At 44.5% G+C, this 20,918-nt stretch overlaps 1 protein-coding gene across 2 annotated transcripts in view; it reads left to right on the top strand.

The window, feature by feature from the left end:
• The window catches only part of LOC129831471 (zinc finger protein ZFPM2-like), a 121,456-nt gene that overhangs the window by 24,617 nt on the left and 75,921 nt on the right, over positions 1 to 20,918 (top strand). Inside the window, exons 2-3 of one of the 2 annotated variants that reach the window (XM_055894878.1) lie at positions 4,892 to 4,990; positions 20,782 to 20,906. In XM_055894878.1, the coding sequence (XP_055750853.1) occupies positions 4,892 to 4,990; positions 20,782 to 20,906 (224 nt within the window). The remainder of the gene's footprint in view (positions 1 to 4,891; positions 4,991 to 20,781; positions 20,907 to 20,918) is intronic. The other variant, XM_055894879.1, reaches the window with a different exon arrangement.

Genomic DNA, 20,918 nt, shown 5'->3' on the forward strand with positions numbered 1-20,918 from the left:
TATATCCGTTTAGTGCGATTTTGGGACATTTATTTTTGCAACGATGTGAAAAGTTGGTCACGCTTTTCAGTTCATCCCGAACGTAGTTGACATTTCCACATGGCAAGAGGACAGCTTTCCACCAAAAGACGATTTCTCCCAAGAAAGGATCCTTTGCCCAAGATACTGATGGAAGAACAGCTCAAGGTAGGACATTTTTATTATGATAAATCGTGTTTCTGTCGAAACATTTTAGTGGCTTAGGACGCCATGTTTTTTGACGTAGCTTCGCTTGGCGCAAACTGTATTGAAAAGTAAGGATAAATTAAAAAATGTAATAACGCAATTGTATTAAGAATTAAATTGTCTATCAATCCCTGTCCACCCTATATTTTTTAGTCACGTTTATGAGTATTTATGTATAAGAGTAGATCACTGTCTAAGTGGCGCAAGGACGTTTTCTTTACCAGCTTGTCTACATTTCACATTGTCTAACCATGATTTTGGTGGCTAAATATAAACATTTTCGATCAAACTGTATATGCATGTTGTAATGTGATGTTACAGGAGTGTCATCGGAAGAATTCTGAGAAGGTTAGTGAAAAAATTAATATCTTTTGGCGATGTTGACTTTTATCGCTCACTTTGGCTAGAATCAATGCTGGGCTGCTAATTGCTATGTGCTAAGCTAATATAACGATTTATTGTGTTTTCGCTGTAAGACACTTAGAAAATCTGAAATATTGTCTGTATTCACAGGATCTGTGTCTTTCGATTCGTGTATGCTGTGTATTTTTACGAAATGTTTGATGATTAGTAGTTAGGTAAACACGTTGCTCATTGTAATTATTCTAGTCCATTTGTGATGGTGGGTGCAATTGTAAACTATGCCATATACCTGAAATATGCACTTTTTTCTAACAAAACCTATCCCATACCATAAATATGTTATCAGACTGTCATCTAATGAGTTTTTTTGTTGGTTAGGGGCTATAAATATCTTAGTTTAGCCGAATTGGTGATGGCTACTGGTGTTGGTGGACAAATAAAAGATGGTGGAATATGCTAATGTGTTTTTAGGTAATAGATGTACATCTTTACATATTGTGTCTTCCCTGTAAAACATTTTAAAAATCGGAAATGTTGACTGGATTCATAAGATCTGTGTCTTTCATTAGCTGTATTGGACTTTAATGTGTGAAAGTTAAATATTTTAAAAAAATATTTTTTTTGAATTTCGCGGCACTGGTTTTTCAGTGGGGGGGGGGGGGGAGTGCCGCTAGCGCCACGCTGATCCTAGACAGGTTAAGCTTTCTGCCAGTATCAGATGTGTCTATGTCCCGGGAAATGTTCTTGTTACTTACAACCTCATGCTATTCGCATTAGCCTATGTTAGCTCAACCGTCCCGTGGAAGTGACACCGATCCCGAAGAAGTTTTAAACTAATAATAGATTAAGTACCAGGCTAGCAGCTGTTTACAGTAGTTTTGCAAATCCCTTGGGAATCTTCCTCATGTCCTTCATTCAGCTGCTGTTTTACTTTTCCTGTTAGTCCTGCAGAACATCAGTGTAACATTACTGTATTGTACTGAACAAACATGAGCCATTTTCTTTTGCTAACATAATTGAAAAGGGTTTTCTAATGATCAATTAGCCTTCTAAAATGATACACTTGGATTGGCTAACACAACGTGCCATTGGAACACAGGAGTGATGGTTGCTGATAATGGGCCTCTGTACGCCTATGTAGATATTCCATAAAGAATCTGACGTCTCCAGCTACAATAGTAATTTACAACATTAACAATGGCTACACCGTATTTCTGATTAATTTGATGTTATTTTAATGGACAAAAAATTAGCTTTTCTTTCAAAAACAAGGACATTTCTAAGTGACCCCAAACTTTTGAACAGTAGTGGACGTTTGGCCATGTAGTGTATATTGGCACGGTTGTTGTTTGTCCCATTATCACTTTCGAGGGCATTATCACTTTTGTACAACGGGTTACCAACATATTCAAATAATGATTGACATATTTTCATTGAAACTTTATTTTGATTCATTTATTCATACTATTTCATCCTTCCATGAGATGTAGTCCCGACACAATCTAGGGTTGCTACCCTAGCTGGCTGGTCATTTGTTCTATCGGTTCTGTTGCCAGAGATGCAACCCAGTTGTTCAGCCTTTTTGTTCTAAATCTATGGACGCAACCCAGTCGTTCATTCTAAATGTTCCATTGCCATGATGACTGACAACGTTCTAATCCCTTGCTTGCTAGCTAGCCAACTTTGGCTGACACAGTTATGTCAAACAGTGATGCTTGAATAACAGCAAAGTAGCTGCATTTGCGTTGTGTAAGCTGTTTTCTAGTGATTTTTTGGGATACATGCATAACAATGAGCTAATGATGAGCAATTTGCCTGGTGTAGAACATTTGCTCTCTCGCCAGTTCACTGTTCAGGAGAGATAGCCAACTAAACAGCTAACACAATCACTACAAACTGAAGTTGGAATAACAGCAATTTAGCTGCATTTTGTGTTTTTTTATTGACATTTCTTCTTATATATCCATAAAAAATTATGCTGATTCATGATTTCGACTGGCTGAGAAAAGCTGCCAGCCTGTCTGTATCTTCCCGACTCCAGACACGTTCATTACCATAGGACAGCTGGAGATGGAATTTCAATATTGGACCAATGTTGCAAATGTCGGAGAGATGCTATTGAAAACCAAATGCTAATCTAAAAGAAAAGGTTGATAATTTTCTAGATGCCTTTTACGGTGTAGATCTAGTATTTATACAACAGGTTGGTTAAAACCTGTTGAGGACAAAGGGCGCTGTTTTCACTTTGGGGGAAAATCGTGCCCAATTTAAACGGCCTCGTACTCAATTCTTGCTCGTACAATATGCATATTATTATTACTATTGGATAGAAAACACGCTCTAGTTTCTAAAACCATTTGAATTATATCTGTGAGTAAAACAGAACTCATTTGGAACAAACTTCCTGACCAGGAAGTGGAAAGTCTGAAATCGAGGCTCTGTTCTAGGTCCTGCCTATAAATGGGCATGATACGTATTAGTATACATGCACATCATACACCTTCCCCTGGATGTCAAGAGGCAGTGAGAGAAGAAATGGAGTGTTTATCTTGGTCTGAAGTGGAATAAATCCTCTTGGAATGACGTGTCACCCATTTCCTGTTTTCAGGAAGGCGCGAGAAGGAACCGGGGATTGCCTTATGAAAAGCTTTCGTTATAGGCGACTACTATCTCCGGCTTTGATTTTATTTGATACATGTGACCATATCATCGTAAAGTATGTTTTTTCAATATAGTTTAATCAGATTATTAAAAAAATTTCGGGAGTTTTGCCGTGTTCCGTTCTCTTCCGTTTGTTGACATGGAGAGATTCGTGCCACTTGGCTAGTGTGCTTGCTAAATCGAGAGGGAAAAAGGCCGTTCAAACAACGATTGTTCTTGACAAAGGACCCCTTGTCCAACATTCTGATGAAAGATCAGCAAAAGTAGGAAACATTTTATGATGCTATTTCATATATCTGTCGTACATGTGAACTAGTCGTTGGTGCCCAGCTTTTGGCTACTCTCTAGCTATACCGAAGCTGTATGTCGTAATGAAGTTATTTTTAGAATTCTAACACGGCGATTTCATTAAGAACTAATGTATCTATCATTTCCTATACAACATGTATTTTTTAGTTATGTTTATGAATAGCTATTTGGTCAGAATATGTGTGTCAGAAAAAGTGTTAGAAAAATATCCGGACGTTGTGGGAAAAAGTAGCTACGTTAGCACAATGTATAACCACTGATTTCAGCTCTAAATATGCACATTTTCAAACAAAACATAAGTGTATGTATAACCTGATGTTATTGGACTGTCATCTGATGAAGCATATCAAGGTTAGTCAAAAATTATATATCTTTTGCTGGTTTGTTACGATCGCTAACTTTTGCTACTGGGAAATGGCTTGTGTTTCTGGCTATTGTGGTAAGCTAATATAACGCTATATTGTGTTTTCGCTGTAAAACGCTTAACAAATCGGAAATATTGGCTGGAATCACAAGATCCCTGTCTTTCATTTGCTGTACACTATGTATTTTTCAGAAATGTTTTATGATGAGTAATTAGGTATTTGATTGTTGGTGTCTGTAATTATTATGGCTGCTTTCGGTGCAATTTCTGATTGTAGCTGCAATGTAAACTATGATTTATATCTGAAATATGCACATTTTTCAAACAAAACATAGATTTATTGAATAACATGTTATAAGACTGTCATCTGATGAAGTTGTTTGTTGGTTAGTTTGGTTGGTTCCTGGTTAGTTAGGTTGGCTTTGTGCATGCAACCTGTGCTGTGAAAAATGTCTGTCCTTTTTTGTATTTGGTGGTGAGCTAACATAAATATACGTGCTGTTTTCTCTGTAAAACATTTTAAAAATCGGACATGTTGGCTGGATTCACAAGATGTGTACCTTTCATTTGCTATATTGGACTTGTTAAGTTACTTTGCTGTTATTCTGGCTGCACTGTTTGACATGACTGTGTTAGCCAAAGTTGGAGTAAATGGAGTCAGATGAAGTAAATAGGCATTTCAACCTCATAGATTTAGCCGGTGGTGACATGCGAAATAGACACCGGCTAGAATGCAGTTTTAACAAATCAGCATCCAGGATTAGATCCACCCGTTGTATAAACTCTGCTAATGCCTTAATTTGCAGTCCTATTTCAATTGGTTTTAAATATATTTATGTAATAATCATTTCATCACTAAATTAATAGCAGGTAGACTGTAAAATAACCAAGTGGATATTACCATTAGATTACTGGCCCCTTTGCTGCTGAGTGAGGCTGACCTCGGAACTCTGAACTCTCCTTCCTCAGGTGAAGAAGATGGTGGTCAATCAAAATCACAGGATGATGATGGACACAGTGGGAAGTCAGAAGTCAGGCTACAGAAAGATGAAGAGTGGGACGGCCCAAGTAATACAACACACACTCACACACGCACACATGCATGCATACGCACACACATAAACTAACCAATTCCGATTAATTAACAAACTCATAATTCCACCACACCTTCATCAAATGAACAAACACAAACCATAAACCATAAATAAAGGATCTGGCATATCTGGTCCACATCTCATGGTCTCATGGTTCATTTTGTTGCTTCCAGCCTACAGACAGAAAATAAAACAAGAAGGTCCCGCGCTCAGGTCTGTTCAAAGCTGGTCCGACCAATCTGATTCCACGCTTGAAGACTGCTTCGATCACGTGGATTGGGATATGTTCCGCATTGCGTCCAACAACAACATTGACGAATACGCTGATTCGGTGAGCGAGTTCATTAGAAAGTGCATTGACGATGTCGTACCCACAACAACTGTTAAAACATTCCCAAACCAGAAACCGTGGATTGATGGTAGCATTCGCGCGAAACTGAAAGCGCGAACCACTGCTTTTAACCAGGGCAAGGCGACCGGAAACATGACCAAATACAAACAGTGTAGCTATTCCCTCCGCAAGGCAATCAAACAAGCTAAGCGTCAGTATAGAGACAAAGTAGAGTTGCAATTCAAAGGCTCAGACACAAGAGGTATGTGGCAGGGTCTACAGTCAATCACGGATTACAAAAAGAAAACCAGCCCCATTGCGGACCAGGATGTCTTCTCCCAGACAGACTAAATAACTTCTTTGCTCGCTTTGAGGACAATACAGTGCCACTGACACGGCCCGCTACCAAAACCTGCAGACTCTCCTTCACTGCAGCCGACATGAGTAAAACATTTAAACGTGTTAACCCTCGCAAGGCTGCAGGCCCAGACGGCATCCCCAGCCGCGTCCTCAGAGCATGCGCAGACCAGCTGGCTGGTATGTTTACGGACATATTCAATCAATCCTTATCCAAGTATGCTGTTCCCACATGCTTCAAGAGGGCCACCATTGTTCCTATTCCCGAGAAAGCTAAGGTAACTGAGCTAAACGACTACCGCCCCGTAGCAAACACTTCCGTCATCATGAAGTGCTTTGAGAGACTAGTCAAGGACCATATCACCTCCACCCTACCTGACACCCTAGACCCACTCCAATTTGCTTACCGCCCCAATAGATCCACATACGACGCAATCGCAACCACACTGCACACTGCCCTAACCCATCTGGACAAGAGGAATACCTATGTGAGAATGCTGTTCATCGAATACAGCTCAGCATTTAACACCATAGTACCCTCCAAACTCGTCATCAAGCTCGAGACCCTGGGTCTCGACCCCACCCTGTGCAACTGGGTACTGGACTTCCTGACGGGCCGCCCACAGGTGGTGAGGGTAGGTAACAACATCTCCACCCCGCTGATCCTCAACACTGGGGCCCAACAAGGGTGCGTTCTGAGCCCTCTCCTGTACTCCCTGTTCACCCACCACTGCGTGGCCATGCACGCCTCCAACTCAATCATCAAGTTTGCGGACGACCCTACAGTGGTAGGCTTGATTACCAACAACGACGAGACAGCCTACAGGGAGGAGGTGAGGATCCTCGGAGTGTGGCGTTAGGAAAATAACCTCACACTCAACGTCAACAAAACAAAGGAGATGATTGTGGACTTCAGGAAACAGCAGAGGGAGCACCCCCCTATCCACATCGACGGGACAGTAGTGGAGAGGGTAGTAAGTTTTAAGTTCCTCGGCGTACACATCACGGACAAACTGAATTGGTCCACCCACACAGACAGCGTTGTGAAGAAGGTGCAGCAGCGCCTCTTCAACCTCAGGAGGCTGAAGAAATTCGGCTTGTCACCAAAAGCACTCACAAACTTCTACAGATGCACAATCGAGAGCATCCTGTCGGGCTGTATCACCTTCTGGTACGGCAACTGCTCCGCCCACAACCGTAAGGCTCTCCAGAGGGTAGTGAGGTCTGCACAACGCATCACTGGGGGCAAACTACCTGCCCTCCAGGACACCTACACCACCCGATGTCACAGGAAGGTCATACAGATCCTCAAGGACAACAACCACCCGAGCCATTGCCTGTTCACCCCGCTATCATCCAGAAGTCGAGGTCAGTGCAGGTGCATCAAATCAGGGACCGAGACTGAAAAACAGCTTCTATCTCAAGGCCATCAGACTGTTAAACAGCCACCACTAACATCGAGTGGCTGCTGCCAACATACTGACTCAACTCCAGCTCACTTTAATAATGGAATTGATGGAAATTGATCAAAAATGTATCACTAGCCACTTTAAACAATGCCACTTAAAATAATGTATATGTATATACTGTACTCTATATTATCTACTGCATCTTGCCATCTTTATGTAATACATGTATCACTAGCCACTTTAAACTATGCACTTTTATGTTTACATACCCTACATTACTCATCTCATATGTATATACTCCACTCGATACCATCTACTGCATCTTGCCTATGTCGTTCTGTACCATCACTCATTCATATATCTTTATGTACATATTCTTTATCCCTTTACACTTGTGTGTATAAGGTAGTAGTTGTGGAATTGTTAGGTTAGATTACTCGTTGGTTATTACTGCATTGTCGGAACTAGAAGCAAAAGAATTTCGCTACACTCGCATTAACATCTGCTAACCATGTGTATGTGACAGATAAAATTTGATTTGATTTGGTTCTTTGTAGTCATTGTCATTGTGATATTAATAGCGCAGACAGACGTTGTCTTTGTCCCAGATTACTACAGTCAGTGTGGTATCTACTCTCGCTCTGCTCTCCTTTAGGGCAGAACATGATTAAAAGAAGATAAAGAATCATTTCCATGTCAGTAATGAGCTACATTGGCTTTTATCTAATCGTTTAGAAATATGTATTTTTTTTAACCCACAGCCATTCCATGAGTTTGAACTATTCCACAGCTAGTACACGTGAATCAAATGGTCAACTAATCATCAGGCCCTTGACTAGGTAAATCAGGGGAGTTAGTGCAGTGCTACAACAAAATTGTTAAATGTCCTCTCCCAGAGGAAAGGTTCGAGAACCACTGGTTTAGGGAATATTTACAGTATACGGAAGGGTTGATATACACACTTTCCTCTGATGGGATATAACATATTTTACATATGAATGTTGAAATGTACACAAATAATACATATTTGATCTGTGATCATTGAGATTTTTTAAAAACTTATATGTCACATCAATTGTGGTGTCCTATCAACGTTACATATTCCTAACAGTGAAATAGAAATGTGTTATATAATCACAAACCTATTCTATAATCAATTTATAATTATAAGTCTGTAGGCCTACAGTTTCAATTCACTTCCAAGTTCTAACCTCCATTATCACCACCAACCACTCTGATTTGTATATAACTTTTTCCAACTGGTAAGAAATGTAAGTTCATCCTGTCCCATAATAAGCCCAATAGTAAGTTACGGGGGAGAGGGAAACAAAGTGAGACGGAGGAGAGACACGGATGCGGCAGCATGTAACAAAGGCCTGGGAGGATCGGAGGAAGAATGGGGATGGGGATGGGAAAAGGGAAAAGGGATTTTAATGGCAGCGTTGGATTAAAGAAATCCCCTGAACAATGTTAAATCATTACAGCTCCAGACGACATCAAAGTCCCCATGATTGAGCCCCTAAAGCCTTCTCACAGGGGGACTGGCGGACAGCAAAGCGGGTGTAAGTAAACCAGTGGCGAGACCGACCCTGCCACACTGGGCTAGAGCAGATTGGAAATGTAAGAGCTGGGAGATACAATGGGAATCAGAGTCTCTTGGCTTTTGACATATTGCAATATGTGATGTGGTGAAGCCAGGATGTTTGTAAATATATATATGTGTATATAGGCCTACATCTGAAAGGTATTATTGAAAGGAGATAGAGCGGGAGGAGTCTCCTGGCTTTTGCAATACAGTTATGTGAAGTGATGAAGTCAGGGATATAGGGTACATCTACTGTATACGTATACATCTGAAAGGTATTTTTTAAAGTGCCGTATTGGAAATGTAAGAGCAGGAAGATTGCTTTTAACAATCAGAATTGTATGTGATGAAGTCAAGGACATAAGATAAATCGACTGTATGGTATACGTATACATCTGAAAGGTAATTTTGAAGGTGACATATTGGAAATGTACACATTAAAATCACAAAAGTTAATTCAACTCCTAAGGAGTCAAATTTAACACTATTTTGGGGTTTATATCGTCCCACGCCCATTTTGTGTTAAAATTACACATAATGATGTTGATTTTTTGGGAGTTAAAACGACACTAAATGGAGTAAATGTCCAACCCTCGGAGAGTTTCTTAAATTTAACTCCAATTGCCATTTTTCTATTTTCAGTGCTATTTTTAATCAACACCCTGGCCATTTTATACTTTTCTGTTTTGTTTTGAATTAACTTTCAACTTCCTTTGAGTTATAAGGGTGTAAAGCTTTATTTTAACATTTCTTAATGTGTCACATTATGTTGGTTTGCAATGTGATATCCAATCTCTGTTGGAAGCCAACTTATAGGAACATATCCAGCACTTTTACATCACTCACAACTAGGGCTGTGGCGGTCATAAAATTTCATCAGCCAGTGATTGTCAAGCAAATAACCGTCGGTCCCACGGTAATTGACCGTTAATTAACATAAACACATTTAGCATCTCCTGGCTTCCACACATAGCCTACAAGCCATTTTTAAATGTCTAATAAATCCATGTAATATAGCCTACACCCACACCATTATTTATTTTAGACAGGTCTAAAGAAGAATGATATGAAGAAAATGTAGTCAATTTCAGAAGAAAAGAATAGCATACTCTGAGTTGTCCTTACTTTATGTCCTCATGTGGCTATGCCAAATGGCCGAGGGCTACACTAGTTAATTTTGCAGACGAGATTTGTTTGTAATTCCGTGGCATTATTTATATTATTTTACAGTATGAAGAATACAATTGAACAAAGCTGAATAAAATATAAATATTTTCTCCAAACGATTTGAGGGAGTGTGCACATGCGGCTATTCTGTGTTGAAGCGGTTAACAAAGAATGAGGTACTCCTATATGCTTAATTTAGAGCTATTAATGTAACTTAAGTTGTTCTACAAATGTTGGGCTATATGTTTTGATTTTTAAAACATTGTAAGGCTGCATGATGAGACTCTAATGATGATTTGAAGTTGCTTGAAAGGCATGGCCTCTGCTTAGTTTTTTGCGCAGGCTGTACACACTCCAATAGTCTCTCATTTACAATTTGAGAAGCACTTGATAATGCCTCGAATTTCATTGTGGCATCCCCTTTGTGGCCATAATTCACCCTAAAAAAATCCATGCCTTTTGAGACCCTGAGTGTGCTGAGCAATCCGAAGCATCTCTCACACAGCTCACACAGCTCTCCCTCACATGATCGGGTCTTTCTCACAGGCTACAAGTTAAGACAGACACATCGGGAACGCAACTGCGTGTCTTTATACAATTCCGAGGTGCATATTGAAGATATTGGAAGAACTGTCCCCATTTACCTTTCGTCAGCCAACAAGATGTGTAGGCCTAACGAACAGCAAAAGCACTAGTATTTGTCAATCTACTATCCCCCATAGTACAAAAGTTTACCTATTCTGTGTGAGAAATAAATATTCCAAATGTAGTCTGGGACAGTTGTGGGATGCGATACATGCCAAATTAATACAACCACTAGCTTAAAAAAACTTTTTTTTTGCGATGTGGCTGACGCAACAGATCAGAACGTTTAGCTAAAAATATTGATACATTATTTGTCTATTTCTTCACATTATAAGCGCAGCAATGCGCACATTGTAGTAGGCTATAAGCACAAATGTTCCATTAGCGGAAAACACCTGTCACGTTCCTGACCTGTTTTCCTTTTTTCTTGTATTTATTTAGTTGGTGGGTTGGTCTATGTGTGTTTTTCTATGTTGGGGTTTTTGTGTTCGGCCTGGTATGATTCTCAATCAGACGCAGCTGTAGATCGTTTGTCCTGATTGAGAATCATACTAAGGCAGCCGGGGTTTCACGTGTGTTTTGTGGGTGGTTGTATCGCGTGTCTGCATTCGTGCCACACGGGACTGTTTGGCGGTTGTTTTATGTTAGTTGTTTCGTGTTCAGTTTCGAGTCATTAAAATATCATGGACACAAATCACTCCGCGTATTGGTCTGATCCTTCTCGCCTCTCCTCCTCGTCCGAGGAGGAGGATTACGACGACCGTTACAGAACCACCCACCAATCTAGGATCAAGCGGAGTGCAAACGGGCAGCGACAGCAGTGGGAAAAAACCCAGGACTCCTGGACTTGGGAGGAGATCCTGGACGGCAAAGGACCCTGGGCTCAGCCAGGGGAATATCGCCGTCCCAAGGCGGAGCTGGAGGCAGCGAAGGCAGAGAGGCGCAGGTATGAGGAGGCAGCGCGGCGACGCGGTTGGGAGCCCGAGAGTCAGACCCAAAAATTTCTTGGGGGAGGGCACACGAGGAGTGTGGCAAAGCCGGGTAGGATACCTGAGCCAACTCCCCGTGCTTACCGTGGAGTGACAGGGCTTCGTACTGGTCAGACACCGTGTTATGCGGTAAAGCGCACGGTGTCCCCAGTACGCGTGCTTAGCCCAGTGCGGGCTATTCCACCTCGCCGCACTGGTAGGGCTAAGTTGGGCATCAAGCCGGATGTCATGAAGCCGGCCCAACGTATCTGGCCTCCAGTGCGTCTTCTCGGGCCGGCATACATGGCACCAGCCTTACGAATGGTGTCCCCGGTTCGCCAGCATAGCCCAGTGCGGGCTATTCCACCTCGCCGCACTGGCAAGGCTACGGGCACCATTCAACCTGGTAAGGTTGGGCAGGCTCGGTACTCAAGAGCATGTGTCCTCCTTCACGGTCCGGTATACCCGGTGCCACCTCCAAGTACCAGTCCACCGGTGGCAGCCCCCGCACCAGGCTGTCTTTCCGGGTTCTCTCTCCAGCTGCTCCCACCTGTCCAGCGCTGTCAGAGCCTTCCTCCTCTCCAGCGCAGCCAGTGCCTATACCACGCACCAGGTCTACAGTGCGTCTCAGCCGGCCAGAGTCTGCCGTCTGCCCAGCGGCGCCTGAACTGTCTGCCTGCCCAGCGCTGTCCGTCGGTACTGAGCTTTCAGAGCCGTCCAGCCAGGACCTGCCAGAGCCGTCCAGCCAGGACCTGCCAGAGCCGTCCAGCCAGGACCTGCCAGAGCCAGTCAGCCAGGACCTGCCAGAGCCAGTCAGCCAGGACCTGCCAGAGCCGTTCAGCCAGGACCTGCCAGAGCCGTCCAGCCAGGACCTGCCAGAGCCGTCCAGCCAGGACCTGCCAGAGCCGTCCAGCCAGGACCTGCCAGAGCCAGTCAGCCAGGACCTGCCAGAGCCAGCCAGCCAGGATCCGCCAGAGCCAGCCAGCCAGGATCCGCCAGAGCCAGCCAGCCAGGATCCGCCAGAGCCAGCCAGCCAGGATCCGCCAGAGCCAGCCAGCCAGGATCCGCCAGAGCCAGCCAGCCAGGATCCGCCAGAGCCAGCCAGCCAGGATCCGCCAGAGCCAGCCAGCCAGGATCCGCCAGAGCCAGCCAGCCAGGATCCGCCAGAGCCAGCCAGCCAGGATCCGCCCCTCAGTCCGGTGCTGTCCCTCAGTCCGGTGCTGTCCCTCAGTCCGGTGCTGTCCCTCAGTCCGGTGCTGTCCCTCAGTCTGGTGCTTCCCCTCAGTCCGGTGCTGCCTTTTGGTAGAGTGGGTTTGACATGGAGGGTGGCCATTGGGAGGAGACCACGGAAGCGGGGTTTGACTATGGTGGGTTGGGGACCACGACCAGCGCCAGAGCCGCCACCGTGGACAGACGCCCACCCAGACCCTCCCCTAGAGTTTATGCGGGTGCGCCTGGAATTCGCACCTTAAGGGGGAGGTTATGTCACGTTCCTGACCTGTTTTCTTTTTTTCTTGTATTTATTTAGTTGGTCAGGGCGTGAGTTGGGTGGGTTGGTCTATGTGTGTTTTTCTATGTTGGGGTTTTTGTGTTCGGCCTGGTATGATTCTCAATCAGACGCAGCTGTAGATCGTTTGTCCTGATTGAGAATCATACTAAGGCAGCCGGGGTTTCACGTGTGTTTTGTGGGTGGTTGTATCGCGTGTCTGCATTCGTGCCACACGGGACTGTTTGGCGGTTGTTTTATGTTAGTTTTGTTTCGTGTTCAGTTTCGAGTCATTAAAATATCATGGACACAAATCACTCCGCGTATTGGTCTGATCCTTCTCGCCTCTCCTCCTCGTCCGAGGAGGAGGATTACGACGACCGTTACAACATCATTATCAAAAGTTACCGCAAATGCAATTATGCATGTAATGCTTTTATTATAAGGTGCATTTTTATGGGGAAAAGTATCTTCCCCAAACGTGAAACTCAGGCACTGCTTATATATGCCAGTTAGACACTACACCACTTGTAAAGCGGATTAATGTGCTTAATTTTAAGAGGTTATTTGGCCACTTTAGTTGTGAAACTAACATCATTAGAACCGATAGGCCTATGGGCTAGGCTACATGACTATGATTCGAACAAGTCGCAAAAAAAAGACTGGGCATCTTATGCTGGGCATTATTCACAAGTGATAATATATCATTCACAAGTGATAGGCTAATAATGTCACCCATCAGACTATTCTTGATTTAATCATGTCTTTATATCTACTAAAGAAAATACGTGTGACATTTGTTTTGATTTAGAATAGACCATTTTCATGCACCTGTCTTGAAAACAGGGGCAGCGGGAAAAGAAATACATGTCGTCTATGCACTTAAATAGCAAATGGTGGATGCTTTTCTCTGTGCTTCATTTTCATGCCAGCCAGGTAGGCTATACTCCTGTTGTAAAGATAAGCAATGTGCTTAATGTTAGGAAAGTTGATAAATAAATGTAGTAGCCCTACATTTACATTACATTTAAGTCATTTAGCAGACGCTCTTATCCAGAGCGACTTACAAATTGGTGCATTCACCTTACGACATCCAGTGGAACAGCCACTTTACAATAGTGCATCTAGATCTTTTAAGGGGGGGGGGGGGCAGAAGGATTGCTTTATCCTAGGTATTCCTTGAAGAGGTGGGGTTTCAGGTGTCTCCGGAAGGTGGTGATTGACTCCGCTGTCCTGGCGTCGTGAGGGAGTTTGTTCCACCATTGGGGTGCCAGAGCAGCGAACAGTTTTGACTGGGCTGAGCGGGAACTGTACTTCCTCAGTGGTAGGGAGGCGAGCAGGCCAGAGGTGGATGAACGCAGTGCCCTTGTTTGGGTGTAGGGCCTGATCAGAGCCTGAAGGTACTGAGGTGCCGTTCCCCTCACAGCTCCGTAGGCAAGCACCATGGTCTTGTAGCGGATGCGAGCTTCAACTGGAAGCCAGTGGAGAGAGCGGAGGAGCGGGGTGACGTGAGAGAACTTGGGAAGGTTGAACACCAGACGGGCTGCGGCGTTCTGGATGAGTTGTAGGGGTTTAATGGCACAGGCAGGGAGCCCAGCCAACAGCGAGTTGCAGTAATCCAGACGGGAGATGACAAGTGCCTGGATTAGGACCTGCGCCGCTTCCTGTGTGAGGCAGGGTCGTACTCTGCGGATGTTGTAGAGCATGAACCTACAGGAACGGGCCACCGCCTTGATGTTGGTGGAGAACGACAGGGTGTTGTCCAGGATCACGCCAAGGTTCTTAGCGCTCTGGGAGGAGGACACAATGGAGTTGTCAACCGTGATGGCGAGATCATGGAACGGACAGTCCTTCCCCGGGAGGAAGAGCAGCTCCGTCTTGCCGAGGTTCAGCTTGAGGTGGTGATCCGTCATCCACACTGATATGTCTGCCAGACATGCAGAGATGCGATTCGCCACCTGGTCATCAGAAGGGGGAAAGGGGAAGATTAATTGTGTGTCGTCTGCATAGCAATGATAGGAGAGACCATGTGAGGTTATGACAGAGCCAAGTGACTTGGTGTATAGCGAGAATAGGAGAGGGCCTAGAACAGAGCCCTGGGGGACACCAGTGGTGAGAGCGCGTGGTGAGGAGACAGATTCTCGCCACGCCACCTGGTAGGAGCGACCTGTCAGGTAGGACGCAATCCAAGCGTGGGCCGCGCCGGAGATGCCCAACTCGGAGAGGGTGGAGAGGAGGATCTGATGGTTCACAGTATCGAAGGCAGCCGATAGGTCTAGAAGGATGAGAGCAGAGGAGAGAGAGTTAGCTTTAGCAGTGTGGAGCGCCTCCGTGATACAGAGAAGAGCAGTCTCAGTTGAGTGACTAGTCTTGAAACCTGACTGATTTGGATCAAGAAGGTCATTCTGAGAGAGATAGCAGGAGAGCTGGCCAAGGACGGCACGTTCAAGAGTTTTGGAGAGAAAAGAAAGAAGGGATACTGGTCTGTAGTTGTTGACATCGGAGGGATCGAGTGTAGGTTTTTTCAGAAGGGGTGCAACTCTCGCTCTCTTGAAGACGGAAGGGACGTAGCCAGCGGTCAAGGATGAGTTGATGAGCGAGGTGAGGTAAGGTAGAAGGTCTCCGGAAATGGTCTGGAGAAGAGAGGAGGGGATAGGGTCAAGCGGGCAGGTTGTTGGGCGGCCGGCCGTCACAAGACGCGAGATTTCATCTGGAGAGAGAGGGGAGAAAGAGGTCAAAGCACAGGGTTGGGCAGTGTGAGCAGAACCAGCGGTGTCGTTTGACTTAGCAAACGAGGATCGGATGTCGTCGACCTTCTTTTCAAAATGGTTGACGAAGTCGTCTGCAGAGAGGGAGGAGGGGGGGGGAGGGGGAGGAGGATTCAGGAGGGAGGAGAAGGTGGCAAAGAGCTTCCTAGGGTTAGAGGCAGATGCTTGGAATTTAGAGTGGTAGAACGTGGCTTTAGCAGCAGAGACAGAAGAGGAAAATGTAGAGAGGAGGGAGTGTAAGGATGCCAGGTCCGCAGGGAGGCGAGTTTTCCTCCATTTCCGCTCGGCTGCCCGGAGCCCTGTTCTGTGAGCTCGCAATGAGTCGTCGAGCCACGGAGCGGGAGGGGAGGACCGAGCCGGCCTGGAGGATAGGGGACATAGAGAGTCAAAGGATGCAGAAAGGGAGGAGAGGAGGGTTGAGGAGGCAGAATCAGGAGATAGGTTGGAGAAGGTTTGGGCAGAGGGAAGAGATGATAGGATGGAAGAGGAGAGAGAAGCGGGGGAGAGAGAGCGGAGGTTGGGACGGCGCGATACCATCCGAGTAGGGGCAGTGTGGGAAGTGTTGGATGAGAGCGAGAGGGAAAAGGATACAAGGTAGTGGTCGGAGACTTGGAGGGGAGTTGCAATGACGTTAGTGGAAGAACAGCATCTAGTAAAGATGAGGTCAAGCGTATTGCCTGCCTTGTGAGTAGGGGGGGAAGGTGAGAGGGTGAGGTCAAAAGAGGAGAGAAGTGGAAAGAAGGAGGCAGAGAGGAATGAGTCAAAGGTAGACATGGGGAGGTTAAAGTCACCCAGAACTGTGAGAGGTGAGCCGTCCTCAGGAAAGGAGCTTATCAAGGCATCAAGCTCATTGATGAACTCTCCAAGGGAACCTGGAGGGCGATAAATGATAAGGATGTTAAGCTTGAAAGGGCTGGTAACTGTGACAGCATGGAATTCAAAGGAGGCGATAGACAGATGGGTAAGGGGAGAAAGAGAGAATGACCACTTGGGAGAGATGAGGATCCCGGTGCCACCACCCCGCTGACCAGAAGGTCTCGGGGTGTGCGAGAACACGTGGGCAGACGAAGAGAGAGCAGTAGGAGTAGCAGTGTTATCTGTGGTGAGCCATGTTTCCGTCAGTGCCAGGAAGTCGAGGGACTGGAGGGACGCATAGGCTGAGATGAGCTCTGCCTTGTTGGCCGCAGATCGGCAGTTCCAGAGGCTACCGGAGACCTGGAACTCCACGTGGGTCGTGCGGGCTGGGACCACCAGGTTAGGGTGGGCACGGCCACGCGGTGTGAAGCGTTTGTATGGTCTGTGCAGAGAGGAGAGAACAGGGATAGACAGACACATGGTTGACAGGCTACAGAAGAGGCTACGCTAATGCAAAGGAGATTAGAATGACAAGTGGGCTACACGTCTCGAATGTTCAGAAAGTTAAGCTTACGTTGCAAAAAAAATAAAAATAAAATACAAGATCTTATTGACTAAAATGATATAGTACTGCTGGCTGGTGAAGTAGCCTGGCTAGCAGTGGCTACGTTGTTGAAAGTGAAGCTGGCTAGGTAACCTCGACAATTTCACTAAATTTCTCTAAACTACACAATTATCATGGATACAAGGACAGCAAAGACAACTAGCTAACACTACGCTAATGCCCTAGAAAGCAGATGGGATCCTCTTTTTAATGGAGGCCATCACTCTGTGTTCTCCCGCAATTGCATAGCCTATAGAACTGTTGACCAACATGAGCACAATAGAGTGCTGAGTACCAGGCAGTTAGCAAGTTTGGTAGGCTACTAATGACCAACACCATCAGATCTTGGAGAAGCCTAATTACCGTGACTAAATGGTAATGTAGAATTTGACTGCCTTCATGACTCGTGACCGCCGGTGTGGCGGTAATACAGTTACCACAGCAGCCCTACTCACAACTTGTATTTAGAATGCCTGTCAGGGTAAGGAAGAAAATCCTGTACATGAAGACTAACTACACCATGTGAACTGGAACAACTATATCACTAACGGTTGATATAAATTCAACCACTTACAGATTGGATTAGTTTAGAAAAACGTGTTACTTATCTTTGTGTAGCATAATATAAAAAATAATCAATGTACATGCAAAAACACAAATATTGAAACAAACACGTTTTTTGAATCAACCTGCAACATAACATGTTAGGAAATAGGCCATTCCCACATCTGTGGATAACTCCATAGATTTTGCTCCATGTCTCTCTGGTTACTCTTAATGGAGTTAAAAGTACTCCGTCCCAATGTCCCATTTATCAACAATAACTCCAGGCAGTGTATCACTCTCTTGAGGGTTAAGATAATCCCAGTAGAGTCAATTTAACCCAACATTTTTAACACAGTGATTTTAACTATTCTTGATTTTACTGTGTAGGAGCTAGAATATTGGCTTTTGACAGTCAGAATGTGAATAGGCTTCTGTATACATCTGAAAGGTGTTGAGAGTACCATTCCTAACATCAGCCACTCTAGTATTATAGATCTCTCTATACTTCCAATTCCTTCTTTAAGAATATTATCAACACACTTGTCCACCTGACCCTCACTTTGTCTTGTTTTTAAAACCAGTGTCTAAATGATGGATCTCTCACTTCCTTTTCTTAGTATGTGGATGAACGATGGAGGGAGGGAGGAGGGACCAGTGGCCTGGTTGTCAGATGAATTAACTAAGACACCAAATAATGCTGTTAATAATAATATTATTATTGATAATGATAAAAGGCCTCTAATCTTCAAAAAACAAAACACCATGTTCCTCCCTGATTATGAGAGTGTTGCGGTATTCAATTAGGAGGTTTTCTGCGGCATATTAATCATGTCCTCAACAAACAACTCGGCAGTAATTAAAGCCTCAGCCTGGAGAAAGACGTGTTGCTGGATCGTCAGTCTGTTTATCAGTGCTCACACACCCGCTGTTAAGTACATTTCGCGTTGTGAGGGGAATTCCAATGATCGCAGTCAGGTCCAGCTATTTTTTTAGTGAGTGAGGGGGAAGAGGAGTTTGGATGTTTGAATTCAAGTCTGTCAATGGAATGGAAAGCAAAGCTGCCTTCTGTGCTGCCCTTCACGGCTAGAGAGATTCATTTATTAGTGTTTGTAAATGGGGGAAGAGTGGCAGATCTAAAGGGAGAATAGAACTAGAAAGCCTTGGCCTGTGTAGCAGTGCTGTCTACCCCACAGGGGTTTGACAGGAAGGTCAAGGGAGTGAAATGTAGCCTTTTTGATTATGGTAAAATAGAATGGAATATGTGTGGGAGGAAAGGAAAGCCTGTTGGACCAGAGGAAACATACATAGGAAGTAAGGAAGTCAATCAAGGAATAATTGTCTCATTAATAGTGACAACTGTTATTCCATTTATTTTTGTTCAATTATAGGCCTGTTTTTTATTTATTTTTATTCGCTTTATATCACACTCTCCCAATTGAATACATAGTGATTTAATATGAAGATGCATTTTTAAATTATTGCGTTTTGTGGTTTAGAATTGGCTAGTTAGAGGATTCAAGTTGAGTCCACAGAACACAACCTTGTCTTTAATGTTGGGGTGATATATTGGTATATTGGTATACTGTATATCTGAGTCTTGAACTTTTGGTCGGTCAACCCTGAACCATCAGCAAGGGCTGTACATGGTCTCACGGTATTACTGTGAGAGGACTTGACATGACCATCATTGTGCTGCAGCACATCATGAAATCACTTCACACCCTACAACCTCTTTATTATCTAACAGTTTGAAACCTCCAACGCACCACAACAACAAGATCATTCCCCTCTCTAGGAAATCTAGACAGAGAGAGCGAGAGAAGTCAAAACCCCGTGACAATGTGCCCGAGAAATAGTTTTTTCCCTCTCTCTTCATCTCCCAAACCAAAGATGGGCTGTCTCCAAATCCTTGTGCCCCATCAGACAAATTCAAGTAAATCAAGCATGAAATGAAGCAGGAGAGCCAGGAGATAAGGTCCCTTTAAGTCCCTCACCGATTAGTCTGTAGAGAGAGCAAGAGAGGGAGTGAGGGGAATGAGAGGGAGCTAGGGAGTGGAGGTGCATTAGGTCCTCAGCAGTGGAGGAGACCAGCCTCTCATCTCAGCACAATAGAGTCCTGTGTATTGGATTACTTCTCCGTGTCACTAATGTGGGGGAGTGGTGCAGTACAACGAGAGGGAGACAGAAAAATTAAAGCAGAGCTTAAAATAGTCCTCAAGTGTCCCTACTCCCCAACATTCCCCCCGAAACCAAACTTCAATTATAATTTTTTTCAGAACAGAGATATTCATCAGAGAGCAAGAGAGAGAGATAGAGGAGGGAGGGAGTGAAGGAGAGATAGAAAGAGAGAGAGATGTGCCTCGTGTGACAGCCTTGAATATATTTTTGGGTATTGGAGTATTGGATGTATGTATTCCGTTTTACTAGTATGCTCAGTGCTCATTGCATTTAACAAGACCAGTGGGCCGCTCAATCAGGAACCCCCTGCCGCTGTGATCTGAGTTCTTAGACACAGAGAAATAACGACTCCTGATCTTGCCGAGCCAGAGACTTAGGTTCCTCAGCCTTTCTATCTGGTCAATCTCCTGTGCTTTTTAAAAAAAATACTCCTGAAACTGGATGATTTAACCCACTCCTCCACTGTTCATATCAAAACTGGATGGACAAAGGGGCTTAATCCACTTTATCTGTTGGCTGTCAAACTGCTGGGGCTAAAACCTAATCAAAGAGACAGCTAGGTCATCCAGGATCGAGGCTAGGGAGAGGTGCTTTAATGAAGTTTATGATCTGGTAATTGACTGCAGAGGGAGGAGATGCTCAGTGAGGATGGTGATGGTGGTGGTGGTGTTCAATGTATGAGGAGGAAGAAAGTAATCCTGAAATTCACTCAAGGGAGCTTGTGAAAAATGTTCTCTATCAAAATGTTCTCTGACAAAAAAACAAGGGTTCCAAAAGGGTTCTTCGGCTGTCCCCATAGGACAACCCTTTTTGGTTCCAGGTAGAACCCCTTTTGGTTCCAGGTAGAACCCTTGTTATGAACTCAAGCTGAGCTATGATTGAATGTTAATAAATTATCTAAATACTGATTGTGTTGTGTTTTATAGGAGAGCTGGAGATTCTCTATGACGGTACAGAGCGGCGGACACGTTTTCGCCAGGCACTCCCTGTGGACACCACATGGGGTCCTTTCGAGGGGAAGATCGAAATGACCACAGCAGGAAGTGACATGGTAGGTAACAAA

This window comes from Salvelinus fontinalis, chromosome 32 (genome assembly GCF_029448725.1).
Source record: "Salvelinus fontinalis isolate EN_2023a chromosome 32, ASM2944872v1, whole genome shotgun sequence".
Taxonomy (NCBI): domain Eukaryota; kingdom Metazoa; phylum Chordata; class Actinopteri; order Salmoniformes; family Salmonidae; genus Salvelinus; species Salvelinus fontinalis.